Here is a 14,205-nt window from a genome sequence, read left to right as displayed (position 1 = left end):
CGAAGAATATAGCAGAGTATTGGAAGAAAGATAAAAGCTCTCCTCCTCTCTACTTGGTTCCCCATCTCCGAACCCCAGAGGTAAGAGCTTTAATACTTTCACGTGTATCCTTTTCCATATGTCTAAGCATATTCAAATATATATATGCACATACATAGACGTGTGTATATCTACATTTATTCTTGTATTTGTACTTTGTAAATACAAATTCATGAATATTTACCTCCAGGAGTGATATTCAATAAGACAGAATGGTCAAAGCCCAGACCAATCAGAACAGATGTTTTGACTGTTCCTTACTATACCGGGGTTAACCATATAGTCTCAGGGAGAGGAGGTATTTGGGCAGCAAAGATTTACCAACAGGTACAAAACCATTTTAATATTTTAACTACACTTTCTTCCACCTGTGTCCCAGTCAAATAGAGGCTCTGTTTTCAGTCATTTGATGGCTGATGATTTTCCTCTCACTGCACATGAGTCTGTGCGCATTCTAGCAAAGATTTCAAAGGACTACCATCAGAGCCATTTGTGTTATGCTCCTTCTCCGCCAACTTTTCATGTTTTTAATTTGAATCCCTTAGAATTTACCATAGATACCAGTACCTTTACCAGTTGCCCTTTAGTAGATCCCAACTCATGTGTGTCAAAGTGGAACTTTGCTCTATAGGATTTTCAGTGACTGATACTGTACACATATGTGTGAAGATCTCATGTTAAAACTATGAAGGTAATAATACAGTTTACTTATAGCACCTTCCTTTCATGATTCCTATTATGGCCAAAAAGACCCTTTAATCACATCACAGTGGACCTGTCCTCCCAGTAGTGCCCCTCCACTGACCCCAACCACCCAGGGCTTATTTATAGCTATCAAACTTCCCATATCTAATAGCATTTAGTAATCAGTAACATATACTTTTTTATTAGTCTACTTTTCATGCTCCTCATGGAAGGAAAGGACTTTAATTTAAACTAGTATATATATATGTATACATTAAAATATATATGTATATATACATATTTACCTAGAATACTGCCCATAAATGTCCCTCCATAGTATCTGTGCACTATTTTTAGTCACTAATGACTTTTGGGGAAACCCTGGTGGTATAGGGGTTAAGAGCTATGGCTGCTAACCAACAGGTCAGCAGTATGAATCCACCAGCTGCTCCTTGGAAAGCCTATGGGGCAGTTCTACACTGTCCTATAGGGTTGCTATGAGTCAGAATCGACTTGATGGCAATGGGTTTGGTTTTTGGTTTGAAGAACTTTTGGATTTCCATGGGTAAAGATACACATATGCGCTATCACAAAATATCCAGAATATTTCTTTTTCATGACTTCAAATTCTATGTAGATTCAAACGTAGAGGATTGTCACATTTTCCTCAATTGCAACTCTGTTGACTTACCTTTCTTCATTTTCCCTTTCTTTCCACATGTTTACCTCTTGTCTGGCTCAAAACAGAAAATCTTCGTTGAATATATTCTAGTTTCTGTCAGTTGTCTGCTATCATTCTAATTTCTTTCTTTATTATTTTCTGTTTTGGGATATAAAAAAATCAACATTTACTGAGTAATTCCAAGAGCTGTGCCAGATGCTCTGTATATATTATCTCATTTAATCCAAGCTCTCTTTCAGTAGTTTACTCATTATTGACCTTAATTTTGCAGAAAAGGGAGGTAATAGTTGGCAATGTAAATCTGCCCAGAGTAATATAAATCCTGGAACCACAATTTGAACTCGTGACTGTGCCTCCAAAGCTCCATTTACCACACTGAATCCATCTAAATGGTATAATTTTTGTGAAGATTAAGTAATAGAAATAAATTTGATTTCTAAACTATCAAGCACTATTCACACATGGAATTTATATCTCATATTTTATAGTCTCTAGCAGAGTAGGGTGAGAAAATTGGTATGGAATAAATGTTTTGGGTGATAATAATTATAACGGAACTTTAAAAATCAGGTAAAATGATGTCAATGAGTTGTTAGAGAGTTAAAGTCCAATCTTAACCCATTTCTTTTAAAGCCACAGCTGTCAATATGAAACATCTCTTTTTAGCAAAAAACTTATTATTTATGAATATGTAATAGTAAAATCATTTTAGAGATCATAAAAGCTATAAAATAAAGTCTGAAATAAAATCTACTGTAGTATTTAGCCTTCTAATTGACATATAATGGTGAGAATACTCTGGAATTAAAATTTATGTTGTGGTTGTTATTCTTCCCCAGGTGTTCCAGATTGCATATGTGATTGTGAAAGCGGCTAACTCCCCTAGGCCTGGAAACTGGATCTTGGAACGCTCTCTCGATGATGTTGAATACAAGCCATGGCAGTATCATGCTGTGACTGACACGGAGTGCCTAACCCTCTACAATATATATCCCCGCACTGGACCACCATCCTATGCCAAAGATGATGAGGTCATCTGCACTTCGTTTTATTCCAAGATACACCCTTTAGAAAATGGAGAGGTAAGATGAGAAAACTCACCGTAAGTACACGTAAGATGGCAAAGTAGGCCTGTCAGACAGACTTGAATATACCAGTAATTAATGTCAGGGAGACTTTAAAATAGGATTTAGCAGAAGTACATTTAAATGAGTTATTAAATAAAAAAGAAAAATCCAAGATGATTAGAATTTTAACTACCTTCATCAAGTATGTGTCTCCTATCTCCAATACAGATCACAGAAGAGGAAATGGGTTTAACTCAGAAAGTCAATGATTAATTTTACATATAAAGAGGATTTCCTGACAATTGGGATTGTTAATGATTAGAGAATGATTGGAGACCTTACAGGAAGCCAAAGCCTTGGATTTTTGTGTACTCTGGTCTGAGGATGTAGATGAAAGAGGCAAATTTATAAAGAAATACATTCCACACAAAGGAACCCAATAAAAGATACCTCAAGGAAATCTGTCAGTCTTTGAATGATGTTCTGCTCTTACGACACAGGGCTACAGCGGGGTGTACTCCGTTTTGGGCAGGCTTTGCTGAATGGTAATGTATAGCAAACGCAGGTCTCAATTATATGCAAGCTAAAGTATATGCTTATTCAAAGGTGTTTTGTTTCTCTGTAGTATCTTTTATCCTGTGGCTAAGGGTTTAGATGCATTTATTGGTTTTATGCCACAAACTCAAAACATGGTTTCACCTCTTACCAGCTGTGTGATCTTGATCTAGTTATTGAAATTCTCTGTCCCTCAGTGTCTTCCCCCATAAATACGGGAACAGTGACATTAGTTATTATCTCAGTAGTTATTCCTGATTGTCAAGAAGATTACATGAGTTATTATATTTGAAGAATGTAGACCAGTGCTGGCGCACACTAAGTGCTCTGTACATATTAACTACAGTTGATCCTAATTATTTGAAGATTCTGTATTTGTGAATTTGCCTACTTGCCAAAATGTATTTGTTATCCCAAAATCAACACTCACAATGATTTCAGGCCATTTATGAGCATCCGCAGAGTGGTGAAAACTTTGTGTTGCCTGGCGTGCACATTCCCAGCTGAGGTCAAACAAGGTGATTCTCTGACTTCTTGTTTTAGCTCTGATATTGTAAACAAGCTTCCTTTTTGTGATCTATTTAATGCCACACGTTTCACATTTTTGTGCTTTTTGTTGGTGATTTTTCTGTTTTAAATGGCCCTTAAACAGTGCTGAAGTGCTGTTTAGTGTCTCTGAGCTCAAGATGGCTATGATATACCTTATGGAGAAAATATGTGTTAGATAAGTTTTAGTGCTGTTGACCACAAGTTCAGTGTTAATGAATCAACAATACAGTACATCCAGAAAAAAGAAGAGGAAAGTCATTGATCTGCTTGTGAGGCTGCTCTGAAAAATGTAATGTAACATCTATAGTGTATGATGAAGCTATGGAAAAGATGGGAAAGTGGCTAAATGTGTGGATTCATGAGATGATGACAGATTAAAAAAGCATAATGGACAGTATTGTGAGGGTGATAGCCAAACAAATTTACGGTCGTGTTACTCAGGATCAGGAAAATTTTAAACCCTTCTTGGCTAGTATTTTATTATAAAGAAATACTATGTATAATTAATAATTTGATAGAAATATATGTTAAATAAAATATCTTTAAACAGAAACACACAGAAAATAAGGTTATGTTTTGATCGATTAATGGAAATGCTTTGACCAGAGGCTTGCAGGGACCTAAGCCTGTGTCTTCCCCAGGATCAGTGACACAGTGTTCACTAATTCATTGTGCACAGTGACTTTAAAGAACATAACTGCCACAAAAATGGACAATCGACCGTATTGACTGTATTTTGTTGTTGTTGCTGCTGCTGTTTTTGTTACTTTGCTCCCGGAAGACACCCACACCTTGACTTTGTGCCTCTCTTGGATTCTCTAATACCTGTTTATTATATTTCTACAACCTATCTCCCTTCAGTATATGTGATCTATACTGCTTATGTACATCCTACCTGCTCATGTATGTCTCTCTTTATACTTTCCTGCTATTCTCTCCTCACCGGCCCACACATCTGAGGCTAGTATCTTTTATGTTCACATTTTAAGAAAACCTGTATTCACATTCTATTATGCTCACCACATCCCATTTAGGGATATTTCTTTAAACTCTATGGAGAAAAAGGTTTTTGACATAAATCTATCATATTCCATTTTGGCACTCTTAGTCTATGAATGTATACAACTGCCTCACTATATTTCAAATCCCACATTCGAAAATACGGTTTTGGGAAAAAAAACAACAACAATTCCAAATGGTACAATCAGCAGAGATTTCAATCTTCCAAAGGACAAGGAGTCAAATGCAGTGAGTCAAACAGCTGTTCCACCTGCTTTATGCCCAGAGGCATCCAATTCCTGGCCAGATTGGCCTGAGGATATGAGAGTAGGGAGGGAATGCTGAGAGAATATATTTGAGTTGGATGCTTATATTTTGTCTCCTGATTCCAGTGTTTACCCAGGACTGATAATTATCTAATATTTTTAAAGCTATCCTTGACCTTTTAAAAAGCGTGGTCCAACTCATAAATTTATATTTCTTAATGCAATATAAACATATATAATTAAGAATGTAAAGTATAAGTTAGACACAAATAAGCAAACCATACTCTCTCTACAATGATGGTGATTAGACCACAGCAACCTACCGACATGGAACAAGCAGAATTATATGTTTGTTTGCTGTTTAACCAGCTATATTGTTTTCATTTCTAGACAATATGCACTAAAAACAATGAATTGATAGTGACTATTAAGAACAACTTTTACAACTTTCCCTGTGACATGTTTTCTTATGTCTGTCTCTCCTAGGGAAGTGGATGAGGTGAGGAACAGTAAGTAATTCAAAATATTTAAAGTGGAATGATAGGATTTATGAATAAGAATTAAATTCAAAACTCTCCTAGGCTATACCTTCACTTTATAGAGCTTATTTGTGGAACATATTATTGAGAATGGCACTGGAATAAACAGACCCAGAGAAAATTAGTGGTATTCTCTAGGACTCCCAGTTCAACTGGTAAGACTCCTGATTGCCAAGTAATGCTTCTTCCATTACTCTGGAAAGGCTGGAAGTTGATAGTTTGCACTGATAGCAAAGTTGCTAATTGCTAAGCTCAAAATGGTTTAGACAAACCATAGTGATGCTGAGCCTAGTCTAAGTAGAAAGAGTCCTAATCCCGAAACATCATGATGTAGAACAATATATATGGCATTAGGAATCAGAAGACCTGTGTCATAGTCCTGGCACTATTCTTGCTGTGACCTTGGGCAAGTCACATAATCTATCCAAAACTGAATTTCCTTAAAACATGAGTTAGTTTGATACCTGAATTGTACAAAAGCATCTTTCAGTTCTTAAGTAATATAATTTTGGATATCACCAACAATATAACATTTGAGAATATTCTAAAAGTTTTGGGTGCTTCTTTCAAATATTTTCCAGGCAATTGACTGTAAAATAGATCTTATTCTTATTAGTTTCAAAATGATGTAGTTTTGGACTGCACCTGAAATAAATTTATTAAATGTTTATGTCCAAAACTTCCCAGAAAAGTCACAGTCAAGTAAGAGAAATAAACATATAAACCAGCTAATACAACATGATATTGTAAGTGCTACAGCCAAAATGTGTACTAAAAAACCATTGCCACTGAGTCAATTCTGACTCATAGTGACCCTATAGGACAGAGTAAAACAGCCCCACAGGGTTTCCAAGGCTGTAATCTTTACAGAAGCAGATTGCCATATCTTTCTCCCAAAGAGTAGCTGGTGGGGTCGAACTGTCAGCCTTTAGATTAGCAGCCAAGCACTTAACCACTGCACCACCAGAGTGTGGTTATCTTCCTGGGAAGAAGGCACATTGCAGACATCAGGGAAACTATCAACAACTCTTAGTGTCTCGAAAGTTTTAAGGCTAATATGTAAATTAATCTCCAAGAGGGCCTATGGGTTAAACTAGATATATTACAGAATTCATCTCCATTCTGAAAGGATATTTTTATTGGATATAGAATTCTAGGTTTGTAATTATTTTCTTTTAGCACATTTTATTGTCTTCAGGATTCCATTTGTTATGTAGAGAAGATAGCTCTGTGTTGTCCTTTGAAGTACCTTTTCTCTGATTTCTTTAAAAGATTTATCTTTATTTTTTAGTACATAGTTTTATTATGATGCTCCAGATCTACATTGTCCAACACAATGGCCACTAGTCATATGTGGTCATTTAAATATAAATTTAAATTGAATTACAATTCAGTTCTTCTGTTGAACTAGCCACATTTCAAGTGCTCAGTAGCCACATGCGTCTAGCAGCTGCTATATTGGACTGTGCAGAATAGAACATTTCCATCATTCTAGAAAATTTTATTGGGCAATACTGTAGATTATACTGTTTTATTTTCTTGATTGGAATGTATTTGGTTCGCTGTATCTGCGGAGTGATGTCTCTCATGGGTTTAGGAAATAATTCAGACACTAACTCTCCAAATAATGTCTCTGCCTCCATTTTCTCTTCTCTGCTTCTCCCATTAAAAAGAGTTTGGAACTTTTCATTGTATTCTTATGTGTCTTACCCTCTCTTTGCAGAAGTTTCCACCTTTTTGGCTCTCTGTTCTCCAGTCTAGATATTTTGTTCTGGCTTACTTCAGGTTCACTAATTCTCTCTTTATCTATGTAAAATCTCTGCTGCAACTATATAGAATTCTTAATTTAATTCTAATTTCTAGAACTTCTCGTCGATTCATTTCCAAATCGAAGTTGAGTTTCTAGTTTTATATTGAAATTTTCGTCTCCTTGAACATAAAGGAAGAATTATTTTAGAGTTTTTGTTTGATAATCCTAATATCTGGCCTTTTGGATATGTGTTATTATCCGTTTCTTCTGCTGATTCTTTTTTATGTCTTATATCCTCATATGCCTGATTATCTTTGTGTGCCAGGTTGTATTTGAAAAGGTATTTGTGGAAATAACTTGAGGGCTTAGGATGATATTATCTTCAGCCTGTAAGGATTTTCCTGTGCTTCGGCCAGGTAATACCCATCTGGTAATCTTTATAAAATTTCAGGGATTCAGATTTCTGGGGCACTCAGGTGACTCAAGGCTGTGCTGTAACCCGATGTTGTTGTTGTCATTAGGTGCTGTTGAGTTGATTTTGACTCATGGCAACTGCATGTGACAGAGTATAATTGCCCCATAGGGTTTTCTAGGTTGTAAACTTTATGGGAGCAAATCACCGGGTCTTTCTCCTGTGGAGCTGCTGGGTGAGTTTGAACCGCCAACTTTTTGTAAGCGGACAAGTGCTTAATGGTTGCACCACCAGGGCCCTTTACATTTTAATTCACCCTCATACCTAGGCTGCCTATCTTTGAAGTCCAATCAAAGTGTGTGGGTTTTACTAAAGTCAACATCCAAACAGGTCCTAGAATCCTACTTTTGTCCTCAACTGACAGCAAGGCTGTCAAAAGTGCTGCTACGTCTCTCTGCCATGTCTCCTGGACAGAGAACTATCCACAGGACAAAAGCAGTCAGTGCATGGATCACCTCTCTAGATGTCTGCCTTCTCCTTGATACTGAGCAGGCTTTTCTTTACTATCTTCATAGCTCTCAGAGAACTTCGAACAGGAGTTTTTATCTTATTTTTATTCCGCTTTAGGTGAAAGTTTACAGCACAAATTTATTTCTCATTGAAAAATTCATACACAAATTGTTCTGTGACATCGTTGCAATCCCCACAATGTGTCAGCACTCTCCCCCTTTCCCTTTACACCCCTAATGCCCTGTGTCCGTTGGTCCAGTTTTTCTGTCCCTTCCTGCCTTCTTGTCTTTGCTTTTCAGCAGGGGTTGCCTATTTTGTCTTGTATATTTGATTGAACTAAGAAGCATGTTCCTCATGTGTGTCATTGTTTTATAGGTCTGCCTGATCTTTGGCTGAAAGGTGAACTTCAGGAGTGGCTTCAGTTCTGAGTGAGCAGGGTATCCAGGGGCCATAGTCTAGGAAGTTCTTCCAGTCTCTGTCAGACCAGTAAGTCTGGTCTTTTCTTGTGAATTTGAATTTTGTTCTACATTTTTCTCCCGCTCTGTCGGGGACCCTCTATTGTGATCTCTGTCAGAGCCATCTGGTTCTTCTGGGCTCAGGCTGGTGGAGGTTGTGGTTTATGTGGTCCATTAGCAAACAGGAATTTCTGTATATTTTGTCTAGGTTTTTTCTAGTTGTCAGTATTGGGAATCTTGGCCCTAATTATATAATCTGTTTTAAAGAGATGCACATTTCATATGCATTTTAAAAATCTTTTGTTTTGAAATCACTTTAAATTTACATAAAAATTATAAGTATGGTACAAATGGTCTCCATATCGCCTTGACCCAGCTTCCCCTAAGGTTAAAATCTTACAGAATCACATTGCACTTGCCAAAACTAAGAACTTGATATTAGTGCATTACTATTAACTGAACTACAGACTTTATTCAGATTTCATCAGTTTTACCACTAATGTCTTTTTTTCTCTTCTAGGATCCAATTCAGGATACTACATTGCATTTAGTCATCATGTCTCCTAGTCTCCTCTGGTCTGTGACAGTTCTTAGTCTTCCTTGTTTTTAAATCACATTGATAATTTTAAGAGTACTAGTCTGGTGGCACAGTGGTTAAGAGCTCGGCTGCTAGCCATAAAAATTGCCAGTTCAAAACTACTAGCTACTCCTTGGAAACCCTATGGGGCAGCTCTACTCTGGCCTATAGGGTTGCTATGAGTCGGAATCGACTGGATGGCAGTGGGTGGTCCAGTATTCGGTAGCATATGTGTGAATTTGGGTTTCCCTGATATTTTCTAATGATTAGACGGAATGTCTGAGTTTTGGGGATACTAAAGAGATGGCATCACTCATTTATTTTTATATGCACAACTCTTTTGTATATTTCCAACTACTGATCCTTCTTTTTGGTTTCCCACTTTCGCATTCCAACCATCGGTAATTATCAGTTCATCTTGATTGCATGTTTGATCATTTTCAGACTGCAGTAGTTCATAAACGTCTTCAATTTCTTCATCTTTGGCATTTGTGGTTGGTGCATAAATATGAATAATAGTTGTGTTAACTGGTCTTCTTGTAGGTGTATGGATATCATCCTACCACTGACAGCATTGTATTTCAGGATAGATCTTGAAATGTTCTTTTTCATAATTAATGCAATGCTGTTCTTTTCCAATTTATCATTCCCAGCATAGTAGACCGTATGATTGTCAGATTACAAATGGTGAATACCAGTACATTTCAGCTCACTAATGCCTAAGATATCAATCTTTAAGTGTTCCATTTCATTTTTGACAACTTTCAATTTTCCTTGATTCATACTTTGTACATTCCACATTCTAATTAGTAATGGATGTTGACAGCTGTTTCTTCTCATTTTGAGTCATGCTACAGCAGCAAATGGAGGTCCAGAAGGCTTTTGCCCATCCATGTCATTGAAGTCGACTCTACTCTGAGGAGTCAGCTTTTTCCCTGTTGTATTTGGGGGCCTTCCAATAAGGCTCATTTTCCAGCACTGTAGCAGACAATATTCTGTTGTTATCCATAAGATTTTTACTTGCTAGTTTTCAGAGGCAGATTGCCAGGTCTTTTAGTTTGGAAGTTCTGCTGAAACCTGTCCACCATGTGTGACCTTACTGGTGTTTGAGATATCAGTGCCATAGCTTCCAGCATCATAGCAACACGCAAGCTACCACAGTACAACAAACTGACAGATTATTTGTGACTAACCAGTGGATAATCATTTGCTTTCAGACCTCCATAATATCTTTTAAATAGAAATTTAAGTCAGCTAAGAAGAGAAATAAAAGTACAGCATTTTTAAAGCCACCTGTGAAACAAGGAATTCTGAAATAAACATGTCTCAATTATAACACAGTAATTACATAATAATATTTATGTTTCAGGGGTAGAACATTAATTTAAATTAGTCTTCCTTGCAATAACATAAAATCTACTGAGTCTAAAGTTTGTTACATTTTCACTTTTTAAGAGAATTTTGGAGACAAGTTCCAAAACTTTTGAACATTCCACAAGGTTGTATTTCAAGTGATGTCCAAAAGTGTATCATTTTAGAATTGAGAAATACCTTAGATAAATCCCTCATTTGTATATGCTGACCCTGAACTTCAGCTCTAAATCTAACTCCAATACTACCATCTGTCCACATCATTGTAGAATGTCTAGCCTTTCCTTCTGACCTCTTGCACCCTAACGCTATCATATCTTTGCTTATTTCTTCAGCTTTATTTATTGATCCCACCACCCCCACCCTCTTTCTTCCGCTATCTGGCACAGTCCCTTTGCTCCCCTTCATTACACATTGCCTGCCATAAGTCAATAAATATTAATCATGTGGGGTCAAGAGATGTCGCTCTTCAGTCTAGCATCCTGGGCTTTTACTCCTAGGGAGAAAAGAAGCTCACTCTGAGCTATGACATAATTACAGAGTATCAAGTCTCAGGGCCTAGCAAAGAATGGATAAATGGAGGACTGATGGTAGGACACTACATGTATTTTATCCAGGCTGTAAACAGAAGGAGGCTTTCAGCAAAAACCTTAAGAGTTTCATTTTAGAAGTGTAATTTTGTATCATCTATGTCAAGACAGGGCTCAGGAGGAAGCCTATTTTGCCCTGCTCTCAGAGAATGGTACTGAGCTCCATAATAGGAGTTCAGAGTGTGAAGCATCAGATTGCAGAGGTCTCCATTATTTTGAGGCATCCAAAGGGAACAGCTCTGTGGGAGCAGCTACATGGAGATACTTCTCCAGTAGCCACACAGGGAAACAACGCCATCAAAAGCTACTGTTATAGCCCAAGTGCAGCCTCTGCTGAATGCATTTGCCCCAAGGTAGGATTGAGAACTGCCCACAAGAACTGCCACTTGAAGGCACCACTGAGAGCTATGGGTAGAGCAGGGGTTCTCCCTAAACTTGGCTTTACTTGGAAATCACCAGAGGGCAAATAAAAGATTTTTTATTTTGGACCAGAGCTTATCATTCAGTTGGTTTGGGAGGAGTTTAGGAAGTTATATCTATATTATAAACAAGTACTCTTTGTGATTCTGATGTCCCTACTCCTGGCTTATTGTTCAGATATGTCCACTCTCCTCAAACCCACGAGGGAGAAGACAAGAGGACCAATTATTTAGAGAAAGAGCATCAGTCATTCTAACTACCTCTAACTGAAGAGACTGAACATTTTTTTGTTAGGAAACATGATAGGCTTTGGTGGACAGAAACTCTGGTTGTGGTTGAGTAAATAAACTTTGAATTATAACTAGGTTATCAAACATGATTGAAGAGTGGCAGAGAGTGGAGAATTGTGTTGATAATATTGAGAAGGATAGGATTGCATAGATGGCACTGCTTTAGGGGTCCTAGAGTTCAAATGGTAATTGATGTTTTTCCATTATGTGAGATTCTCCCCTTTCTGTTACTGGGGATTATTTAATTTCTTTAGGTTGTCACTAAACTGCTAACTAAATATGCATGGTTACCATAGAGATCTTTGCTTCAATTTCCTCATACAAGGACCTTCAGTTATTTACATATGATTTCCTCTCCTTTCTTACTACAATCCTTCCTACTCTCCTGGACTGTAACTCAGATAGAACGTAGATTACTTTGATTCTGCTTTTGAAACATGGCAGGCTTGCATAAAAATCCCTAGAGAAACCATCATTAATTTTTGAAGACGCTTTTTTTTTTTTTTTGTATACTGTGTGTAGGGCTTTGATATTATTTTGATGTCCTATGTGACAGAATTTTATATATAAAAACAGAATATTTTTCTTCCTGTTTTCATCACCTGGCATTATGGTGATCCTTAGAATTGCAAATACTTGAGAATGAAGAAACAAACTCAATACTATACTGGAAAAATGTTTCAGAGACTCTCCTTTGATGTAATACTGTTAAGGGTATAACATGATTGCATGTGTGAGTTTATACTGAAATGAGGAAATGGAAATTAGAAACTAAACTTGCATTTGCTCCTTTAGGGAGAAGCAGCAGGGTATTATTAATTGCTATCAATTATGACAGAGATTTAGGAACATAATTATTAGCGATTCAGACTTTCTTACTCTAGAAATAATTTGCACATTGACCAACATGGGGTCAATCAGTACCTGGAGCAAATTCATGAAAGTGCCTTATTATAATGACGTTTTCATGGTGTCCTGCAAAAAACTAAATGTTTCCACTTCAGTTGGAGTACACAGAGCACTTGAAACATTTTGGAATTACAGATGTGGAATAAATAATTCATTTAAAGCACTTGCATTTTTATATTTGAATACTATACCTTTGTAACAAAATAAAAATAAAATTAAGAAGATTTATATTCCTCCTGTCTTAGTTATCTAGTGCTGCCATAACAGAAATACCACAAGTGGATGGCTTTAATAAACACAAATTTATTCTCTCGCAGTGTAGGAGGCTAGAAATCCAAATTCAGAGTGTCAGCTCCAGGGGAAGCCATTCTCTCTCTGTTGGTTCTAGGGGAAGACCCTTGTTATCAATCTTCCCATGGTCTAGCAGCTTCTCAGTGCAAGGATTCCAAGTCCAAAGGACGTGCAGTGCTCCCAGTGCTTCTTTCTTGGTGGTATGAAGTCCTTCTCCTCTCTGCTCCATCCTGTTTTATATCTCTAAAGAAACTGACTCAAGATGCAACCTAATCCTGTAGATTGAGTCCTACATCATTAACATAACTGCCTCCAATCTTGCCTCATTAACATCATAGAGGTTAGGATTTACAACACTTAGGAAAATTAAAGCAGATCACAAAATGGAGGACGACAAGCACATAATACTAGGAATCGTGGACTAGCCAAGTTGACGCACATTTTGGGGGGGCACAATTCAATCCATAGCACCTCCTTTCTGTTAACCAGTTTATAACTGTTATTGTCAGGTACTGCCAAGTCGGTTCTGACTCATAGCGACCTTATGTATAACAGAACAAAACGTTGCATGGTCCTGTGCCATCCTCACAATCATTGCTATGGTTGAGCCCATTGTTGCAGCTACAGTAGTGTCAATCCATCTCATGGAGGGTCTTCCTCTTTTTCGTTGACCCTCTACTTTACCAAGCACGATATCCTTCTCCAGGGACTGATCCCTTCTGATAGCATGTTCAAATTACATGAGATGCAGTCTCGCCATCCTCACTTCTAAGGAGCATTCTGGCTGTACTTCTTCCAAGACAGATTTGTTCATTTATAACTACCCTCCCTCCCCAAAATAAGCGTGCTTAGAAAGTATCAGCAAATTCTTGTTAAATTAATACGGTATTGTTGAAAAACAAAGATGGCAAGAGAAACTAAAGGGGAATGAAATCTGAAGGCGATAATATGAAAATTTAAGTGACCTGGTTATCTAGCACTATGAAATAATGTCTACCAGGATCTAATGGAATGGAGCAGAAGGAACAGCTTCTGTTAAGCTTATTAAGGAAGTCCAGGGTTGTAGAAGATTGAAGGGTGCAACATGCTGTAGTTTACAGTATTCACTAGATTTGACTTTCAGATACCACTCTGCCAATTATTAACCATAGGACCTTAGAGAGGTTAACTAAATCTGCCCTGACCAGTTCACATTGCTATAGCGAAGATCAGATTATGCAACCTGTGACAATGAACACCCCCTTGTAACC

At 37.3% G+C, this 14,205-nt stretch overlaps 1 protein-coding gene across 1 annotated transcript in view; it reads left to right on the top strand.

The window, feature by feature from the left end:
- Window positions 1–2,244: 2,244 nt before the first annotated feature.
- Window positions 2,245–14,205, top strand: part of LAMA2 (laminin subunit alpha 2) — a gene marked incomplete at its 5' end in the record, with an annotated part of 457,095 nt that continues 445,134 nt past the window's right edge. The window contains one exon of the mRNA XM_012554936.2: window positions 2,245–2,487. Within this exon, the coding sequence (XP_012410390.1) occupies window positions 2,245–2,487 (243 nt within the window). The remainder of the gene's footprint in view (window positions 2,488–14,205) is intronic.

Source organism: Trichechus manatus, unplaced genomic scaffold, assembly GCF_000243295.1.
Source record: "Trichechus manatus latirostris isolate Lorelei unplaced genomic scaffold, TriManLat1.0 scaffold00002, whole genome shotgun sequence".
Classification (NCBI taxonomy): Eukaryota; Metazoa; Chordata; class Mammalia; order Sirenia; family Trichechidae; genus Trichechus; species Trichechus manatus.
This window is presented reverse-complemented; position numbering and strand designations above follow the sequence as displayed.